This window comes from Mizuhopecten yessoensis, unplaced genomic scaffold (assembly GCF_002113885.1).
Source record: "Mizuhopecten yessoensis strain PY_sf001 unplaced genomic scaffold, ASM211388v2 scaffold2741, whole genome shotgun sequence".
NCBI lineage: Eukaryota > Metazoa > Mollusca > Bivalvia > Pectinida > Pectinidae > Mizuhopecten > Mizuhopecten yessoensis.
The window spans coordinates 794,813-814,089 of NW_018404696.1; the positions used below are offsets into that span (position 1 = coordinate 794,813).

General features: G+C 36.2%; 1 protein-coding gene across 5 annotated transcripts; it reads right to left on the reverse strand.

The window, feature by feature from the left end:
• Positions 1–3,166: 3,166 nt before the first annotated feature.
• Positions 3,167–17,352, reverse strand: LOC110446511 (REST corepressor 3-like). Of its 5 annotated transcripts, none has more exons than XR_002462480.1 (15): positions 17,122–17,352; positions 16,920–16,979; positions 14,269–14,340; positions 13,261–13,313; positions 12,885–13,046; positions 11,807–11,922; positions 11,519–11,585; positions 10,422–10,450; positions 9,246–9,441; positions 8,781–8,858; positions 7,896–7,953; positions 7,320–7,510; positions 6,573–6,724; positions 3,858–6,390; positions 3,167–3,763 (listed from the first exon to the last, which is right to left on the reverse strand). XR_002462480.1 is itself a non-coding variant. In XM_021491692.1 (14 exons), exons 1-14 carry the CDS (start codon positions 17,225–17,227, stop codon positions 6,282–6,284), a joined length of 1,449 nt encoding a protein of 482 aa, XP_021347367.1. In that variant the 5' UTR covers positions 17,228–17,352; the 3' UTR covers positions 3,695–6,281. The 5 variants fall into 5 exon arrangements, 1 of the variants encoding a protein (XP_021347367.1); XR_002462481.1 differs by having other exon boundaries at positions 3,167–3,575; positions 3,836–6,390; XR_002462479.1 differs by having other exon boundaries at positions 3,836–6,390.
• Between the last annotated feature and the right edge of the window lie 1,925 nt (positions 17,353–19,277).

A 19,277-nucleotide genomic window follows, 5' to 3' on the forward strand; every position in this document is an offset into this window, starting at 1 on the left:
TTTCTGTATTTGTTTTCACTTCATGAAGAAAGACATAATCAATGTGTATTGGATTGGTTGAATATACCAACAGCATTTCTGTTATAAGTGGAGGTCATTTATCGAAAGTTTTTATATTCAAAATCCACAAACCGGAATTATTTTGATCTTCCTTAGCTGGTTAGACAATTACAAGTCGGGTGTTGCCCGAGGTCTCATAATATCTCCAGCCTTGTTACACATGCTTTTCCAAAAGTTTTTGAGAATTGTTTTATTAATATAAAACAAGTTCCAGGTAATCAAAAATTTTACCTGAAAGAGTGGATGAAGAATGACAGGTATGTTGAGTTTTAAGGTTTAAGATTAAGAATATTCTTACAAGTTCAGAACTTTTGCTATACTTGGGGCTGGTACTGCTAGGTAGTGTTATAAACACAAACTTGCAACAATTATGAAACAAGTATTTCGAACTTAAATATAAAGCACTCTTGCTGACTTGGATGGAAATGCGCAGATGTTGGAGGAAATCAGAGTACACATAGAAAACCAGTATGGTTGGTCAGGTGACCCTAATACCTTGTCATGTCTGATCGGGGAATGGAATCCAAGTTGTCTCTGTGAAACACTCTATCCACTGCACCACCCTACCTCATCATACCTACTACCATAACCTTTCTCTAAGACTTGTCCTAGTTGAGGAATGACTGAAGTAACATGTAAACTGAATCATATATAACTTGTCTTTAGTATTCCAGATCTCCTTCCAGGGGGATGGTGTAACCCTGACCGTGACATGTTGAACAATCTTGAGTTAGCAATGGAGCTAGTTCTTCCATGTGCAAATTCTCTTGGTTTAATCTATATCTTTTCTATTAGATTTCTAAACAGTTTTTGATGCCATTTTCCTCTGGTCCGGTATATCACAGGCAGCAAGTCATCAAAGTTATTATATATCACAAGTTTAATTTTCAATATATTTGTCGCCAATATATTTGAGGGCTTATTCATGATGATGAAGCTGATATTTCAACTGTAAAGGGTGAAATTCATACTGGGGAATTATGGGTTTATTGTTGAAGGGGGTTTATGGGTTTATTGTTGAAGGGGGTTTATGGATTTATTGTTGAAGGGGGTTTTATGGGTTTATTGTTGGAAGGGCGAATATTTCACATTACTAAAATTCCCAGTATACAGTACAAGAGGAATTTTGGTGCCAACCATCAATAGATCTTCATTACTACCTCGGCAATAAAGTTGAGGGGTATACTGGATGTCCGTCTACCTGTCAGTGAGCAGAAGTTTGTCTGGAAAACTCCTTAAATGCCAAGGCAGATTTCAACAGATTTTTTTTACATGATCAGTGCATCGTGTAGCTGGGCACCTAATATTTGTTTTCTTGTTCAAAATTTTCCTGAACACATTTATTGCCCTTTGTTACTCATTTCATTTTTGACTCCTGGGATAGTTTGCGAGACAGACTCCTGGGATAGTTTGCGAGACAGACTCCTGGGATGGTTTGCAAAACAGACTCCTGGGATGGTTTGCGAGACAGACTCCTGGGATGGTTTGCGAGACAGACTCCTGGGATGGTTTGCGAGACAGACTCCTGGGATGGTTTGCGAGACAGACTCCTGGGATGGTTTGCGAGACAGACTCCTGGGATAGTTTGCGAGACAGACTCCTGGGATAGTTTGCGAGACATTGGTAACAGTTTGTTTAGAACTTGTTGTATTAGGAAACAGCTGACAATATTTTTAACAGAACTTTCCCACTCCCTCTCATCACTTCATATACTTAACAATATCTTCCATTTCGACCATTTTGGTGGCAGAGCAGGGATTTAAGTTAAACTTTGGCTAATACTGGTAGTCTGTTATCTGTTGAAGTCAACAGTAAATCTAAATGCATCTTGTGGTAACTTTTGGTCAAAACTTCCTACTGCTGTTTGTCCTTTCAATGGTTTATGTTTGACCTATTTATTAGAACAGTTATGTATAAACAAGATGCCAAATGGGCCTGTATCACTCACCTGTCATACATTCTGCATTTTTCACTTTCAAAGAGGTGAAAATTTCATAGACGAAATACTACTTAACTACACATTCCCGAGAGACTTGATTACTTCACATCTAATGAATCTTCATTGGAGTATTTCAACATATTTTTAGAACCTGGCTTGAAAGGCCTAATGAACTTATGCTGTAGTGTGGCATCCAGTTTTTACAAATTTGAGACCCTTGAACAAGGTAATTTATTTGAACCAACTTGATTATTATAGCCCTACATCCAAGCATGCTCCTGGCCAAATAACACCCAAGGCCTTTTCATTTGGTTGTTTAGGAGATGTGGTGTAAGGTTCAACAAATGTGGACTCCAGGTGTTACACATTGCACCCCTCGAATATGCCATGGCAAAATTAAAGACAGAGATAGCTATTCGCTAAGTCTCTGGTAAAAATGGCATCGCTTGGCTAATGCTTGTTCTTTGAAGATTACAGAGGAGAAAAAACCTGACTTCAAAACCAGTCAATTTTACTGTTATTCTTCTGGACAATTCTTTTGATGTACATCAAAGAATCCGACTAGTTTTCCTACATTATCTAGAAGGTGGCACATTCAGAGCCTTCAATTTTGTTTTGACATTTTCAAGGTGTGCAGAGAATGCTACCCTTCGAGTATCAAAATGCTGGGAAATTGGCGCTTCAAAAAGTAATTTACTAGTAAACACACTAGATAACCTTCATCCCAGCATGCTACTGATGAAATATTGTCACCCCAGACCTCTTCTTAATTCAGAGATAGCCGTTAGTTTTTTATACGCCCACCAAACATTTTGAGGGGGCATATTATGGTATGGGGAGTGTTCGTCCACACTTTCGTTCCACAAGATAACTTGCTTAAATATTGTTCAAATTTGATGAAACTTGGAATACAAAGACATCGAAGTTGAGCAAAATGTGTGCACAATTTAGTAGCAGACTGTGCTCTGATTGGTCGACAGTTTCTGCACAACAGACTTGTCAAATATGGCTGGATTCTCATGAAACTTGGTCAATATATATACAATGACGAAGGCTGAGCTGAAAGGTGAGCAAAACCTACACATAATTTATCATTAATTTTGCTAGAATTCTTTGATGCTGAAAAAAATAAAAAATAAATAAAGTAGAAACACACTTCTATTTGTTTTCAATTTTTATTCAATATGATTATTTCAGATATAGACATTTATATAAACTAATTTTTATCTTTATCTCTCACTGTGTAATGGAATGAAACATGTGTTACAGCAGTAAAATGAGTTGATTTGATACCGTTCAGATGATTTATATAGATTAATTCATTACTTTCATGCAACAACACAATGACAAAGAACTGTGTTCCATATACCAGTAAACGCGTGCCCAGTCAAACTCTCACCTTCACTGGTAAAATCCATGTTCCCCAGTATCCATTTCACCCTTCATATGTAATGACTATATATTGTATGTTGTGCAATTTCACTGTTGCAATAAATTCTGGAAGGAAGAAAAGGTGAATGTTTAACTGGGACAAAACTTTCTCAGTATACAGTATCCTGTAGTTCTTGTCACTGACCTCAGTATACAGTATCCTGTATTTCTTGTCACTGACCTCAGTATACAGTATCCTGTAGTTCTTGTCACTGACCTCAGTAGTTCCTGTCACTGACCTCAGTATACAGTGTCCTGTAGTTCTTGTCACTGACCTCAGTATACAGTCTCCTGTAGTTCTTGTCACTGACCTCAGTAGTTCCTGTCACTGACCTCAGTATACAGTGTCCTGTAGTTATTGTCACTGACCTCAGTATACAGTATCCTGTAGTTCTTGTCACTGACCTCAGTAGTTCCTGTCACTGACCTCAGTAGTTCTTGTCACTGACCTCAGTATACAGTATCCTGTAGTTCTTGTCACTGATCTGACCTATATCAGTATCAATCACATCAATGTGATATTACAACCACTTTGTAAAATGTCATGTAACCTCGCTATCTTTGTAACTTCAAGGACATCCAATAACATGATAGCAGCACTGACATGGACAACAAGGTCAGCCAGTACCACCATACCAAGTCTAAGGTTTCACCAGCATACAATAACATGATAGTAGCACTGACATGGACAACAAGGTCAGCCAGTACCACCATACCAAGTCTGAGGTTTCACCAGCATACAGTAACATGATAGTAGCACTGACATGGACAACAAGGTCAGCGAGATCAGTACCACCATACCAAGTCTAAGGTTTCACCAGCATCCAATAACATGAAAGCAGCACTGACATGGACAACAAGGTCAGCGAGATCAGTACCACCATACCAAGTCTAAGGTTTCACCAGCATACAATAATCAAGAGTTGAGCATCACTTCCTAGTGAGATACAATGTACTTGTAATCACTGGGTTGCCTAAACCGGACCAACAGCAAAATATACAAAAACCTATAGTACAAATGATAATAAATAAAAAAGGTATGTACAAAATGATTGGGAAAACTTTATAGAATGTATCATTTAACACAAAAACTGCTAATGTACATTCACTGCAACTTGAAGTACAATTGAAATGAAATACACTTTTATGTACAAATGAACTGATCTTGATGTAAAATGAATTGAAAAGATGGTTCAAGTCCTTGTATACCCATTACTGCAAACTATATAAAAAGTGACCTTTTTATTTAATAAATTTGACTGCCTTGCAGTGACTACATGTCACAACAATAGCCCAGAAAGTTATGATCTGAATTATCAATTTCACATGGCAGTGGCAGACATAGAGGGGTTCAGGGACCTGGCAATTTCCTTAGGAAAGAAATCCATTTCCTTAAGTTTCCCTACGTGGAAACCCCCAACAAGATTTCTGGATCTCTCCAAGACTCCTTCTGGATCCACCACTAATGTGACTCCTCAACTTATTACATTGTCTAATTACAAAACTGTCCACTACTAATGCGACTGACAAAGACATACAAACAAAGCCCCATTAAAACATTATTTTTTCTACACTGACATTTAATACTTGAAGAAGCATGGCATGTATGCAATTCTTCACAGCTGCAAGCTTGAGAAGGATGAGAAACCTACCTGTAGTTAAGTCAATAAAATCAACTGAATATGGGAAAGTGAAAATAATGTACACCGATATGCCTTCAGTAATGGGTTTCACGAGTTCAAATGAACCATATGCAAATGTATTTGAAATGCTGCAAATCAATAACTTTTACACAAATACTCTTATCACTATTTCAGTAAAAAATAAAACCTTACCCTAGGACTTCAATTAACTACTTTTATCCATAGTTGGGTCTCCTGACTATTAATGTTTTGCAATTAGAGTTGATAATGGTTGCCCCACCATAAAACCACGAGTCTTGGGGTGGGATTGACATTTTACTGGAAAGTGGGGTGTGAAAGATGTACATGTATTTTTTTATAGTATTTATGAGGTACGTGTATTTAAAATCTAGATCATAATTCAACTTGAACGACAAATAAACTGCAAGCAGAAAAATTGAAGCATCAAGAAGTTTAGAATTTTTGTGAAAATGTGGCTTGCACTATTAGAAAGTATACGAGGACTAATAAATGAGGCTACAGAAACAAGATCGTGGGACAGTAGATAAATTATTGCACTTGATCAAATTAATGCAATTGAAATGGTTAAAAATAGAAGAAAAAACATATACCAGCTATCAATTACAAAATTAAAAAATCCATTCAAATAATTGTATACAGCATGTAGACAATGGATTCCTCTCATTAACACACCAATAACACCAATAAATTCATGCAAGCCACCATCATGCAAAATTCAGACTGACCAGAAAATTAACTATTTTCTTAAGTCAGACATGGACAAAAGTAGTTATTTATCACCTATCATACCATGATAATGATACAGCCAGAATTGCTTTTGGAATTTTTGGTACTTCTGTGGTAAGTAACCGGTTTATTTTTCTATTGAGGTCACCTGTAGTAGGCACTGTAAAGTCTCTTGCACACATTTTTTTTTTATATCCTGATCAGAGTTTAGACTTTCTGTACACACAACACACTATGCTCATAATTAGAGTTGGGCATTCTATATGGTGTGTTATGTCTCCAAAGAGCTTAGCACTCTTAGCACACTTCTCATGTTCTTCTACATACGGTAGTACATTTCCAGATGTACCTTTTAGCACTAGTCATTCTGCACATTGCTTAAATGTAAGCTGTTCGTTCCTTGGAGTTATTAGTCCATAACCGTTACACAAGACCCGATACGTGGCAGTCCATTGTTTATATCACGAGGCACTGATGGATTTTGTGGTGTTAGACGGAGAGGAAGAGTTGGGACGGCCAGCAATCAGTGGTGGGGGTTGATGTAATATCGTTCTCTGGGGAGGAAGTAATCTGTAAAACAACATTACATTGACTGTAATTATCTGAAATTTTGATTAACCATAAATTGCCAAAAACTATTGTCCTTTTACTTTGGCAAATGTTCACATCTAACATCCTAGTCTTTATAAAATTCTATAATAATAACTTAATTTATGTTCCATCATGTTGATTTAAAAAGGCTGCTTGTTTACCTGGAGTGTTGAGGTACTGATGGCACCCGCAGGCTAACAGATCCCTGAGCTTGTTTGAGGAGAGGTGGGGGTGCTGTTGAGGTGGCAGATGTCCCATTCTTGTCATCTGTACCGATACCATTCATTTCTATCTCATTTGTGTCAGTTTCCATCTGTCAGAAAGGACGACAATTTAAATGTTAATGAAATCAGGTTAGTTAATATTTTATAGTCAGCATGTTTGTATTTTCAGCTCATGCATTGAAATATTTCACAATATTCTGAATCTCGTTGATTTAAACAAGAGAGCTAGAAGGATCTTAGTGCCCACTATCAAAGATTCTTTATCAGATCTACAAAAGATTATCTTTTACTGGGTACCGACTTCGCTTGACATTTCGCACAGCTACTACATTGTACTTGTATTACCAAGTCCCATGTTGGAAATCCTAAACAGGAATATTGTACGTAAACTTATCCCTCGTAATGTCATATGTTATTTGCTAACTTCAACTCTAGAAATTCAAAATCCAAAATTTGATATACATAACTAGTGACCATGGGAAACCTTCATGTGGGAAATGGCCCTAACAAACTTTAACTCTCAAAATTCAGGCATTGCTTCAGGATGAACGGAATGAGGATTTGAACAGCCCACCATCAGATGAGGATGGGCTCAAAAAAAGGAAAAGTGCTAGAATACATGTTAAAAATGCACTTTTTGAGTTATAAAACATCAGTTTGTGATGGAATGGAGATTTGCTCGACCTTTTCCTCATCTTTTGTTTCCTCATCATCCCTAGTGCTGTCTGTCCCATGTTCTGCTTCATACTCTGCAAGGACTTCATCTAAATTATATCGCCGTCGAAAGTTTACAAAGAAACTTCGTACATGTGCTTCTGTCTTATTTCCTATCACTTCAGCAATAGCCTGAAAGTCTTTTCCATATTTTCTGACACCTGCCAATGAAATGAAATTGTATTTCATTAGGAAAAGGTATCTACATAGATACTACAATGTATGAAATTTACAATTAATCACTAATACAGCATAAAGTGCATACTAACTTCATTTGCATAATCTATGTCTTGATCTTAGTTTAAGTTGCTTTGAAACAGTTAGCAAGTTGTTAGCAATCCACTGGGATATATTGAGATGAAGGCCCAGGGTGTTAAAAGGTCCAAACAAAATTATACGTCCATTTAGGGTTTCACCGAGCAAAAACGTAGGGTCAGGTAAATTGACATTTCACATTGTTTTTCGAACAAAAAATCCATTCTGTCTAGGAAACAACAGACATTGCCAGTGCTTTGTCTAAACCTGAACACACAATTTGCTGCTTACCTTGAACCCCTAGTAATAACTCCTCATTTGTCCATTTTGCATTTATACGTTGATTACTCTGAAACATAAAAAGTGAATCACTTGCAGTTAATTATGCAGTATTGATGCATGCTACAAAATCTAAATGATTTCATCAGGATTCCATCAATTCGTTTTACACACTTTCACCCAAACAAACATGCATCCACTAAGTTTATCTGGTTGATCCTGTTTGGTGAAATTTTCACTTATTTCCAAATGGATCATAAAGGTATTTCTTTCAGAGGCAAATAATCTTTATAGAGAGACAATTTCATAAAACTTAGTTTCAATTATTTCTTAAATGGTCAGGGCACATTATTCATGACAACATAAATGTCTAAATTACTTCATATTTACAATTTAATCCTTATGAAAATTAAATGGTCCTCTATTATCAATTTTCTTAAAATAGAAGGATGACGGATCACAGACAATAGTCTGTTTGTATTCCCAACCATGGCGATGGTTGGACAGATCACAGACAATAGTCCGTTTGCATTCCCAACCATGGCGATGGTTGGACAGATCACAGACAATAGGCCGTTTGCATTCCCAACCATGGCGATGGTTGGACAGATCAAAGACAATAGGCCGTTTGTATTCCCAACCATGGCGATGGTTGGACAGTTCACAGACAATAGGCCTTTTGTATTCCCAACCAGGGCGATGGTTGGACAGATAACAGACAATAGGCCGTTTGCATTCCCAACTATGGCGATGGTTGGACAGTTCACAGACAATAGGCAGTTTGTATTCCCAACCATGGCGATGGTTGGACAGATCACAGACAATAGGCCGTTTGTATTTCCAACCATGGTGATGGTTGGCTGAAAATGACATCAAACAATTGACATCATCGCTTACCTCTGGAGGTTTCAGTTCATCTATGCCACAGGTCAGCTTGTGTTTCTGCATGCTAATTATCTGTTTATTATTCTGTACCTGCAAGTTAACATTTATAATAACAATTTAACCCATCCTTTTTATACCAAACAAAAGTTCACAGATCACATAAACAAAAGGTAAATCAGTAAACTACCAGTATGCAGCAATTATTTTCTGTTTCCTATCTAACAAGTGCCTCAGGAACTTAACAATTCAAGAAAGTTAAGGATTGCAGAACCTTCTAACACAACAAAAAATAACCATAATAGATGGTTGTTTTGAAGCAAGCTGGTAAATTATGGTGAAGAGTACGTAACACATAGTGTTCATATGGAAGTAACTTATAAATATTGCTACAGTAGAACTGAGATTGATAATGAGGAGATTTACCTGTCGTTTGATAATCAGGCTATTTACCTGTCGCTTGATAATGAGGAGATTTACCTGTCGTTTGATTGAGACCAACTCTCCATCCAGTGCCTTGAGCAGAGCCTCGGCCTGACCAGACAAACCATTACCAACTAGCTGTAAATCCTCTGTGTTGATGAACATTCCGCGCGGAGGCTTTCTTTTGTGTTTCATAGGATTGTGTCGACTGTGGCCATGGTCATGTCGCTTTGACCTTATCACACCTGTTCTCCTGTTTTAACCACAATTGTAATTTTTGCAAGTGCACAGGATTCAGTTGTATCTCCATTAGCTCTACTGTTTACAATACATCAAGTCAAATTTTCAAATTCACTTAACAAAATGAATATGACTGTTTTTGAGAATAATGTTCGAAGTTGGTCACTTTGAACTTCAGGAGATATTTTTCTCAGTTTTGATAGTGAGGAATCTTTAATTGATTTTCAATTTACCTTAAAATATGGGTCAGCTAACCAATCCTTTATATATGTACAACAAAGTCTGGACCTAATTACGACTCAGTAACATTTTCTGGTCCTTACCACTATCATATTTTATATCAAAATTGCAGTATTTAATGAAGAAATGAGACATGATCATATAAATAACATTTTCTGACATTGAGATATCAAATTATACCAACTTTATAAAACTTATATCTATCACACTGTGACAGATATCAAAAGTGTAACAATATCACTTTTGGAATCGACAAGTCAGAATGGTTATATCAATTCACTTCATTCAGAGCCAGTTTTTCTGTTTGGATACAGATGAAGCTACAGTAGAATAAGTGTTACCTGTTTGCTACATACATTATCAAGGTATTAAGTTTCCTACACAATTTATACCATTTATGTAAGCAAAGCTTGACAAATATTAGCAGAAAATAGTGTGCATCATGGATGGCAGGCATGACATCGTCAGGTAATGGCACCAGATTACGCTATTATATATGCCCACTGATTTGATGCAGTAACCTTTTTCGTCATTGTAGGTAGTTTTGAAATGTATTAAATAGAAAATTTAATACCAGTTGAATTCCAAAGATATTTCACTCATATGGCAGAACATACCATTATTTCCACTGGTAATTTTCACATTTTTTCACAAAAAATCTTGCTATACTGCCATACTTGTGGAATATATGCCAGGGTATATGGTATACGACAAGGAATGATTAAATATCCTTTTATCATGACTTGTACATACCTTTCATGGTAGAATTCTCTGTCTTCTTTCTAAAACCATGATAAAAAAATAAAACATTAATAAAGACCAACTCTGTTAAGTATATTAATTTTCTAAGTATATATGTCATTACAACCACATGTTTATCAAAGAGTATGCCTATACAGCATATTAAAGTTCACTCTCATATCTTTCCTAATTAAATGCAAAATGATCTATTTAATGTACGGAAGAGGTTTTCTAATCCACCATTTATTGAATTTCTTCATCAGACATCTGAAGTAAAGCCCTTTCCCACCCTAGAATGTAGTATTTCCTATTACAGGTGTACGAATAATTTTAGTTGATTCAAACACTCAAAACATTTTTTTTTAAATCTGTTAAAGAATTCTTCTGGGAGGAGACAAAATGGATAGTTATAGGGAAGGATTTTGTAGGGGGCATGATCATGAGCAGACATAAAAGAAAACAGATACCATTAATGATGTGAAAGCCATGGTCTAAATTTTTCCAGTTCATTGTATCTGATATTGTTCCTCTGAGGAGCTATGAAGTGGAACATATTTAACCTCTGAACATGTCGATCCGAACTTGTTATGTTGGAATAAGTATAGAGATATCTCTGTTCCCACCCCTATAAAGGACACATTTACAAGTACATACCTCATTTTCCTTGGAGTCAGAACTGGTTATGTTGGAATAAGTATAGAGATATCTCTGTTCCCACCCAAATACAGGACACATTTGTACATACCTCATTTTCCTTGGAGTCAGAACTGGTTATGTTGGAGTAAGTATAGAGATATCTCTGTTCCCACCCAAATACAGGACACATTTGTACATACCTCATTTTCCTTGGAGTCAGACCTGGTTATGTTGGAATAAGAATAGAGATATCTCTGTTCCCACCCCAATACAGGACATATTTGTACATACCTCATTTTCCTCGGAGTCAGAACTGGTTACGTTGGAGTAAGTATAGAGATATCTCTGTTCCCCCCCCAATACAGGACACATTTTAACATACCTCGTTTTCCTTGGAGTCTGAACTGGTTATGTTGGAGTAAGTATGGAGATATCTCTGTTCCCACCCCAATACAGGACACATTTGTACATACCTCATTTTCCTTAGAGTCTTCTTTACCATTTTCTGTTGGTTTATTGTTTTCATCCCCAGATTCATCACTATAAACAGAACAAAACCCTGTATACCAGTATTTCAAACATAAATCAGTATTGGTTTGTTAGTACATATATTTTTTTATGCGTTTTTCTTTGATTGGGGTAAATTCATGGCTTTGTAAATACAATGAATAGCAGTGTAATATGCTTGAGGGAAAAGAACAATTCACTGTTATCATATACAGATAATTTTGTTTAATTTATAAATGGTAACATTTTACTACCTGTCACCCGCTTTTGTGAGTTTCTTTGCTTGTCTGTCCATTAGACTTGTTCGTGACCGGGTTTTCTTCCATGAGTAGTAGTACTTGACAAGGCTAGCAATGGATTTGTCTGGCAACTGTAATACAGCAATAATAATTTACTTTTCAAAATCCAACATTACTGTTGGCATGCCTGTACAACGTCAGCACATCATGCTAGTTTTAAAAAGCATTCACATGAGGCCAAAGGGGCCTAAAGACAGTCACCTGTTTTAAGTGTCCTTTCTTTAATAAAGTTCCTAGCACTATACTTTAGAAAAGTGATGGCTAAATATTATGATTCTTTTTAAAGTTCTTCACATGTTCATTGAGTATTAAAAAAAAATAAACCTCAATATCAAAGTTGTTGCTTTGTCAGAGAATTTTGTGACATCACGTATCAAGGAGCTATCAATTGGCCAAATATCGTGTCATTCCAGCTTTTATCATTTTTACCAAATAGATCTGGGAACTTGAATATGGGTCAAGGTAATTTCTTTTCATAAAATTGATGGAAATACATTAGACAGCAAGCTGCTGACATATATATTACGACTAAGCGTTGTTGTTCTTCCGAATATTCAATCTGAGTGTTTTAACAGATTAGCCCCCTGTGACCTTTAATAGAAGTTAAGAAAATTTCTTTTCTCAAAATTAAACATTGAAGCACTCAGGTAAGAGGTTGAAATGAGGAAGGGAAGGAACAACCTTCATTTATACAACACTGAATTCCCTTGGTCCAGGGCTGATCCTTGCCAAGTTCAGTAAATTTCCCTTCAGTAGTGCATTATGGACTATGGTCTAAAAATCCTGTAGGACTTGAGGTCATATTTGTGAAGAAACAAGTTTAGATCCTTTCGATCACATGATCAAGAAAGTTTGTAAATGTTGTGAAAAATATTTTCATCATCTGTGTCATTGGTGACAACTTAAAATTCTTCCATCTTGGATCTGTAGCTATCGTCTTAATTGAATTTGTGACAAAATATTACCCCAAAGTCTGTGACACCATGAAATTTTTACAAATGTACTAATTAAATCCACAAGTAAAGTATCCTACCATTTGTCTGATGCGGTGAAAACTCTTCCCATGAAAGCTGAATGCCTGTTCAAATAGTACTTTATCCTCCACAGTCCATTCATCAGGGAACGGGGTAAAGTTGGGCAGGTCTGCTAGAGCTTTCTCGATGTTGTGTTTATGCCAAAACAGCATACCAAGGGCCTTAAACACAAATTAGGTAAGAGTTATGTCCCTTGTAATACTTGCAGATTCAGAATATTAAATGCAAGAGTGCAATTCCACAAGCTGATGCCAATTACTATAAGATTTATTCTAGTCAGGGCTAGGAAATTCGAAATTTTACCACAAAACTTGGGTGAGTAGAATATTTTGAAATCTGCCTTCAAAATTACATGTAACATATATATATACTTACTTGTTCTGTATTGTAACCATGCTTCTCCTTTGCTATTGTAACGTAATCATCAACTGGAAGATAAAGGGATGTGTTTTTGTTATATGTTTATTCAAGATATATAATACCTGCATTATTATTACTGATACATAAATTTTGCCTCAGTGTCATTATGACTCAATATACATTTTGTTTTCTTTTTCTTTCTTTCAAAAATTATATAATTTTTCACATATTTTGCCTCCATGTATATATCATGAGAATTGATATGCTTCTTTAAGACTATAATAAACACAATGTCCCGGTGACCCTACCAGTCCATACCCTAAAAGTGTGTGGCATATGTTGGTAAAGCAAACCTACCCACCATATTATTTTAAAGGTGTAATGTGAAACATACAAGCAGGGCTTTCAACCGACCCTTGAGAGTATTTTTTGACTCTCTAAAATGCAAATTGACTCTTGAAATTTAAAGGACAGGTCTACTTGATCTATGTATGGCTTTCCAAATTCAGGGAATATTAAATTTGATTATGAAATTATTGAATTTCAACGATCACCTGAAAGCCATATAAAAGGACTATTTTCCTTTAGGAATGAAGCTAAATTTCAGCCCCAAAATGGCCTCCAAAATAGTCCTGCAATGCCAGGCCCATTACACACTATATTCTTTTAATGATGTTGCAATTAAAAAATGCGAAGGATTTTTCCCTAATATTATTCAACACTTTTGTCAAGACCAAGAATAAAGCATTTTTAACCTATCCTTTACTGAAATTATGTTACAATAACATAACATGATGTATAGAATGATTTTTTTCTTCTCAAATATGTACAAGAATTTAGAAAATTATCTGCCATGTGATCTCAGATATTTAATAAACTAAGATTTTTTTTTTAACAATACCTGGTCAAGTCATTAAAGGACAACATTGGGTATAATTAAAACCAAGGCTGTTAGCTCCCTGCTTTCCTGTTTATCATTAAGTAATGATGAGGGCATTTAAATCACAATTTGTTAACACTTACCATTGATATCAGACAGCTCACTCCCAGGAGCCCACACCAAGATGGCTTCATTTCGTTGATCTGGTCTTAAATCTGAATAAAAAATTAACTCAACTTTCAAATTTGCATAATTGCTTTCTACAGTGGGCATACATATCCATACAATGCCTACTAAACTTAATTATTTAACATTATCACTGTTAGTTCCATTTATAAGCTGAAGAATAAACTTCATAGTAGGAGGCTCAAGAGCTTAAATCTCAATACTGTTTCCACAGAGGGAAGTAACCCAACCATTGGCGATGTTCCTTGTCATTTATATATATATACTGTCACGCAAAAGAAATGCATCTCCTATTAAGGATCAATGGCCCACTGCAGTGTTTTTCATATACAGTAAACTCCCCTTAATTTTGTTTTGGATTTACTTGCCGCACAGTTTGGCGAGGACACTTCCATTGACCAGGTAGGTCTGTTTGTCATTCTTAAGGTATCAGGTTAAGAACAGTCTGGTATTGAAATTTGATTTTTGACGAAGTAAAGAATGCCTAGACTAACAAATTACTGATGCAAGTAACAGAGCAGTACATTTACTGTTGGCTAGAAACATCTAACCACTGTTAATAGAGCTCTGAATGCCCACATCTCATTTTAGACTGACAGAAACAACTGCCCCCAAACTAGCTAACTGCAGGTTACAACGCCCCGTTACGATCAGTTCATGAGGTTGCAGCAACTGCGCAACTGGTTTAGAAGTGTACAATCAACTGCAAATGGGACACCAGTGATACATAATCTAAGAATAAGCTGAGATACTGTGCCGAAACAACTTTGTTCGGACAGCGTTAAAGCTGTGTTGTGATGCAGTAGGAATGTCCCTTAATCGTCATTAAAGGTGGAGCCAAGACTAATTATTTCGACACCATAAAAATGGTGCCATGTACTCTTTTGACGAGTCAAAGTTTACATTTTACTGCTCATGCTCAGATTGGCATGAGCGTGCACTCACAGGTCAACCACTTGCGATTCATAAATTTTGAATGCACATATGCAAGCATCAATCAAAACTCTTTAGCAGTTTTCTGATCAAAATATGTGTAATAAATTATTACCACATCTGTGGAAACCATCTGCTCAGAAAGATAGTGACTATACATATTAATTTTTCATTAAGGAGAGGGGTTCCAATCACAACCCAGCTCAGACATGCAGGTATCACCAGTTTGAGTGGGTATTTAAAAAATATATTGTTTGGCCAATAATTACTTACTACTAAATATTAATTATTAAAAATGAAATTTTGTGAAGATTTTATACAGAAACCTAAAAAATAATGTCATTTCAGCTAATAATTATGCATATGAAACATTTTGGACTATTGTTATAGGACGAGGAATAGCGATATAGATAGTGCCGTCGCTGGGGCTTGAACCCGGGAATCTTGGCTCTCCAGCCCGATGCTTTACTGCTGAGCTAAAAGGGGAATTCCCTACAGCTGCACTTGTAAGGCAACATAATCAATGCACATCTTTTACACTATTTCCCCCTTTTGAAACACCAACCCAGGTTTTTTGACTCCCCGCCAAGCGTTCTCCTACCTTGAACGGGGAGGGTCAACGGCACCAATTTCTATAGGACGAGGAACAGTGATTAAGATTGTGCCGTCGCTGGGGCTCAAACCTGCGACCCTTGGCTCTCCAGCCCGATGCTCTACCGCCGAGCTAGAGGAAAATTCCCTACAGCCGACACTTGTAAGGCAACCTAATCAATGCACATCTTTTACACTATTATTCTGTCTTTGCGTATTGCAGAGTTATCTTCTCTTGTGAGCAGGTATTGATTGTTACGTCATTGGTTTGTGTGAGAAAATTACGTCATTTTCTCAAAAATTGATGACGTTACACTCACAAACAAATGATGTAACAATCAATCACAAGAGAAGATAACTCTGCAATACGAAAAGACGGAATCAGAACAGGTAAGTTGAAAGAACACTTTAAACTAATTGAATACAATTCAGTCTGAACTGTACAAGTCAAATGATGTAACAGGAATCTCAAAACAATTTTATATGGCTCAAAAATTGTTTGTTATGAACAAGTTAGCTTGTGCACATAACAAGGGAGATAACTCAAAACTTCTAACTGACAGAAATTATAATCATCAGTGACAGCCCATAAATTGAATCTGCATAAATACAAATGATAAGTTTCATTTTCCAAAATAAACCAATTTATTTTTAGCTCACCCCCATTACCATTTAGTATTAAACTATATGTTACTGGGTTGAGTTACATGAAAACTAAATCACGACTTAAGCAAACTATGATTTGTATGGAGAGAAGTTAATGATTAAATACAAATAAAAATTAAGATTCTACATCTCCCTCCAAACAAATCAGTTGAAAACTTTTCCTTAAACTGCGATTCTGCATTAAATCTGAATTCGAAAAATGTTCATAAAAAAGAAGAAAAAAAGGGCAGGTATTTGCTATATTTTTTTTTACATCCATCTTTGAAATTCTTCTTCAAACGTATAGCAAATCTATATATTTAAATAATAAACATTAATCTAAAAAAATAACAATAACGAAAATGTATCAACAATCACATTGGTTATTATTTTATGTTATGAACCTGTTTTATCCCAACGTGTTCCTGATCATACTCACCTGGGGTGAACTCTGGAACTGTTGCTTGGAAATCATGTCCAACTCTCATTCCACCACCCTCTTTAAGAAAGAAAATAAAGAGATAGACTATTTCAAACTAAATAATGGAAGAAAAACATACATATTATTTTTTTTAAATTAAAGAAAGCATCTCTACGATATCTCGTTAGCACCATGTGTGAAGCAAACGGCGATAACTTACCACGATCAGAGTCGGCGCTGTCGTCGTCTGAAAAGTCATTCGGACTAGCACAACGAGAACGCCTTCCATTTCTTATATCTACGACATTTCTGTCCGCCATAACCATTATACCAACAAAAAATTAAATTTTCTTATTTACTTTAACTTTTGTAAACAGTTTTTATCCTCACACGGAAACTACGGCCGTCGGTTCCTCAAGCAATGAAGAGTGTAATCACTCCGTTGTTTTTGATGCCATCCTCATTTACGAATATAGTTCCGAATCGATCTTATGTTTGTAACACAATTACGAATTGATCATAGAATAAAAGGCAAGCTTGTTTATGAATATTAACTTAAGAATCCCACTTTTGTCGTCTACAATTCAGATATCGAAGTTTGATATTCTGAAGCGAAAAGTTCCGTGAACGATAAATATCATTGCGCTTAGCTGGTGTGCTACTTCTGCAAACAGTGTACACATTTCGACCAATTATGACTTGTTACTAAAAGGCCTCCATACCTCTTGAAAATTATTATCCAAAATTTAGTATTTTCTGAGTTATGAATTATGAAATAGTCGTATGTTTGTGGTCAACATATTTCATAGTGTATGTATACGTGTGATTTTAGCACTATTTGCCTTAATTACAAATTATCATATATTGGTGAATATTCTTCATAGACAGTTCAATTAAGCATTTGAAATGTAATAGACATACTTCTTATCATGTGTTTTGATGTTAGAATTGTGATATTTCCTTCAAGAATTGATGTAAGAGTTTCTTCATTTTCACGACTACACAAAGAAAATAATATAACGTTTGTCGTGTATAGGTCACCGTACTTTCTTATTCCCGTTCTTGTTGAACGCAACGTGTCAGAACGGAAAGGCTTTGACTCAACGATCTCAACGCCTTCACCAAACAATGACAGCATTGGCAAGATTTGAATGTAGCATATCAAAAGTAATAACAATGAACGCATTAAACATCGTATTCATCTTATTATAATTCATATTAACCAAAGTTGAATTACAAAATAAATGACCCTTTTCTAGATAGACCGGTATTTCGTGATCAGCCTGCGCCGACCATGCACAATCTTGAACGCAACGTAGGCCTACGCGACTGCGTAACTTAGGGTCGATGTGAACGACGTCGGTTATCGACGTTGCTATGATGCAATCCTGTTGAACGCTCCAATAAAAACATAGGAGAAGGTTGCGCGGATTACTGAGCCACAAGCGTACATGATGTTCATAATATTTTAACTGTTTACACCTAGATTCGTGGATCATTTTTGAAAATCGATACCGCGCCTGACGCCGGGGCTTTCAAATGGGTAGCCATTACAGGGACACCTTAATAGGCCTAGTAATAACTGCAAGATCAACACTATAGTATTGTAGTATGTATGCCCATGCATAGACATATTACTCCGCCCGAGGGGGGAAACGGTAGCAAATTGAGTGACAACTAGGCACGCGGCGGTCCTTGCTCGGTATTTAAGGTTTCGTCACCGTGGCTATACTATACTGACTGATTTTAATAAAAGTCTAAAATGGCGTCGGGCTGCACACTTCGTTTAAGCTTATCTCACGATACCCTATTCATAACATCTCTCGCAACGATTAAATCACCACTATATATAGCTACATCTCTCACAACGATTAAATCACATGTAGCTACATCTCTCATAACGATTAAATGACCTACAGCTACATCTCTCACAACGTTTAAATCACCTCTAGCTACATCTCTCATAACGATTAAATGACCTGTAGCTACATCTCTCATAACGATTAAATGACCTGTACAGTAGCTACATCTCTCATAACGATTAAATGACCTGAACAGTAGCTACATCTCTCATAACGATTAAATGACGGACCTATAGCTACATCTCTCATAACGATTAAATGACCTGTAGCTACATCTCTCACAACGATTAAATCACCTGTAGCTACAACTCTCATAACGATTAAATCACCTCTAGCTACATCTCTCATAACGATTAAATGACCTGTACAGTAGCTACATCTCTTATAACGATTAAATCGCCTATAGCTACATCTCTCATAACGATTAAATCACCTGTACAGTAGCTACATCTCTCATAACTATTAAATGACCTGTAGCTACAACTCTCATAACGATTAAATGACCTGTACAGTA

Coding starts and splice junctions, on each gene's coding strand:
- LOC110446511 (XM_021491692.1), bottom strand. CDS start 17,227: ATGGTTATGGCGGACAGAAATGTCGTAGATATAAGAAATGGAAGGCGT. Junction 11,923..12,884: donor TTCACCGCATCAGACAAATG/GTAGGATACTTT, acceptor GCTGTATTACAG/TTGCCAGACAAATCCATTGC. Junction 10,451..11,518: donor AAGACTCTAAGGAAAATGAG/GTATGTACAAAT, acceptor TCATGGTTTTAG/AAAGAAGACAGAGAATTCTA.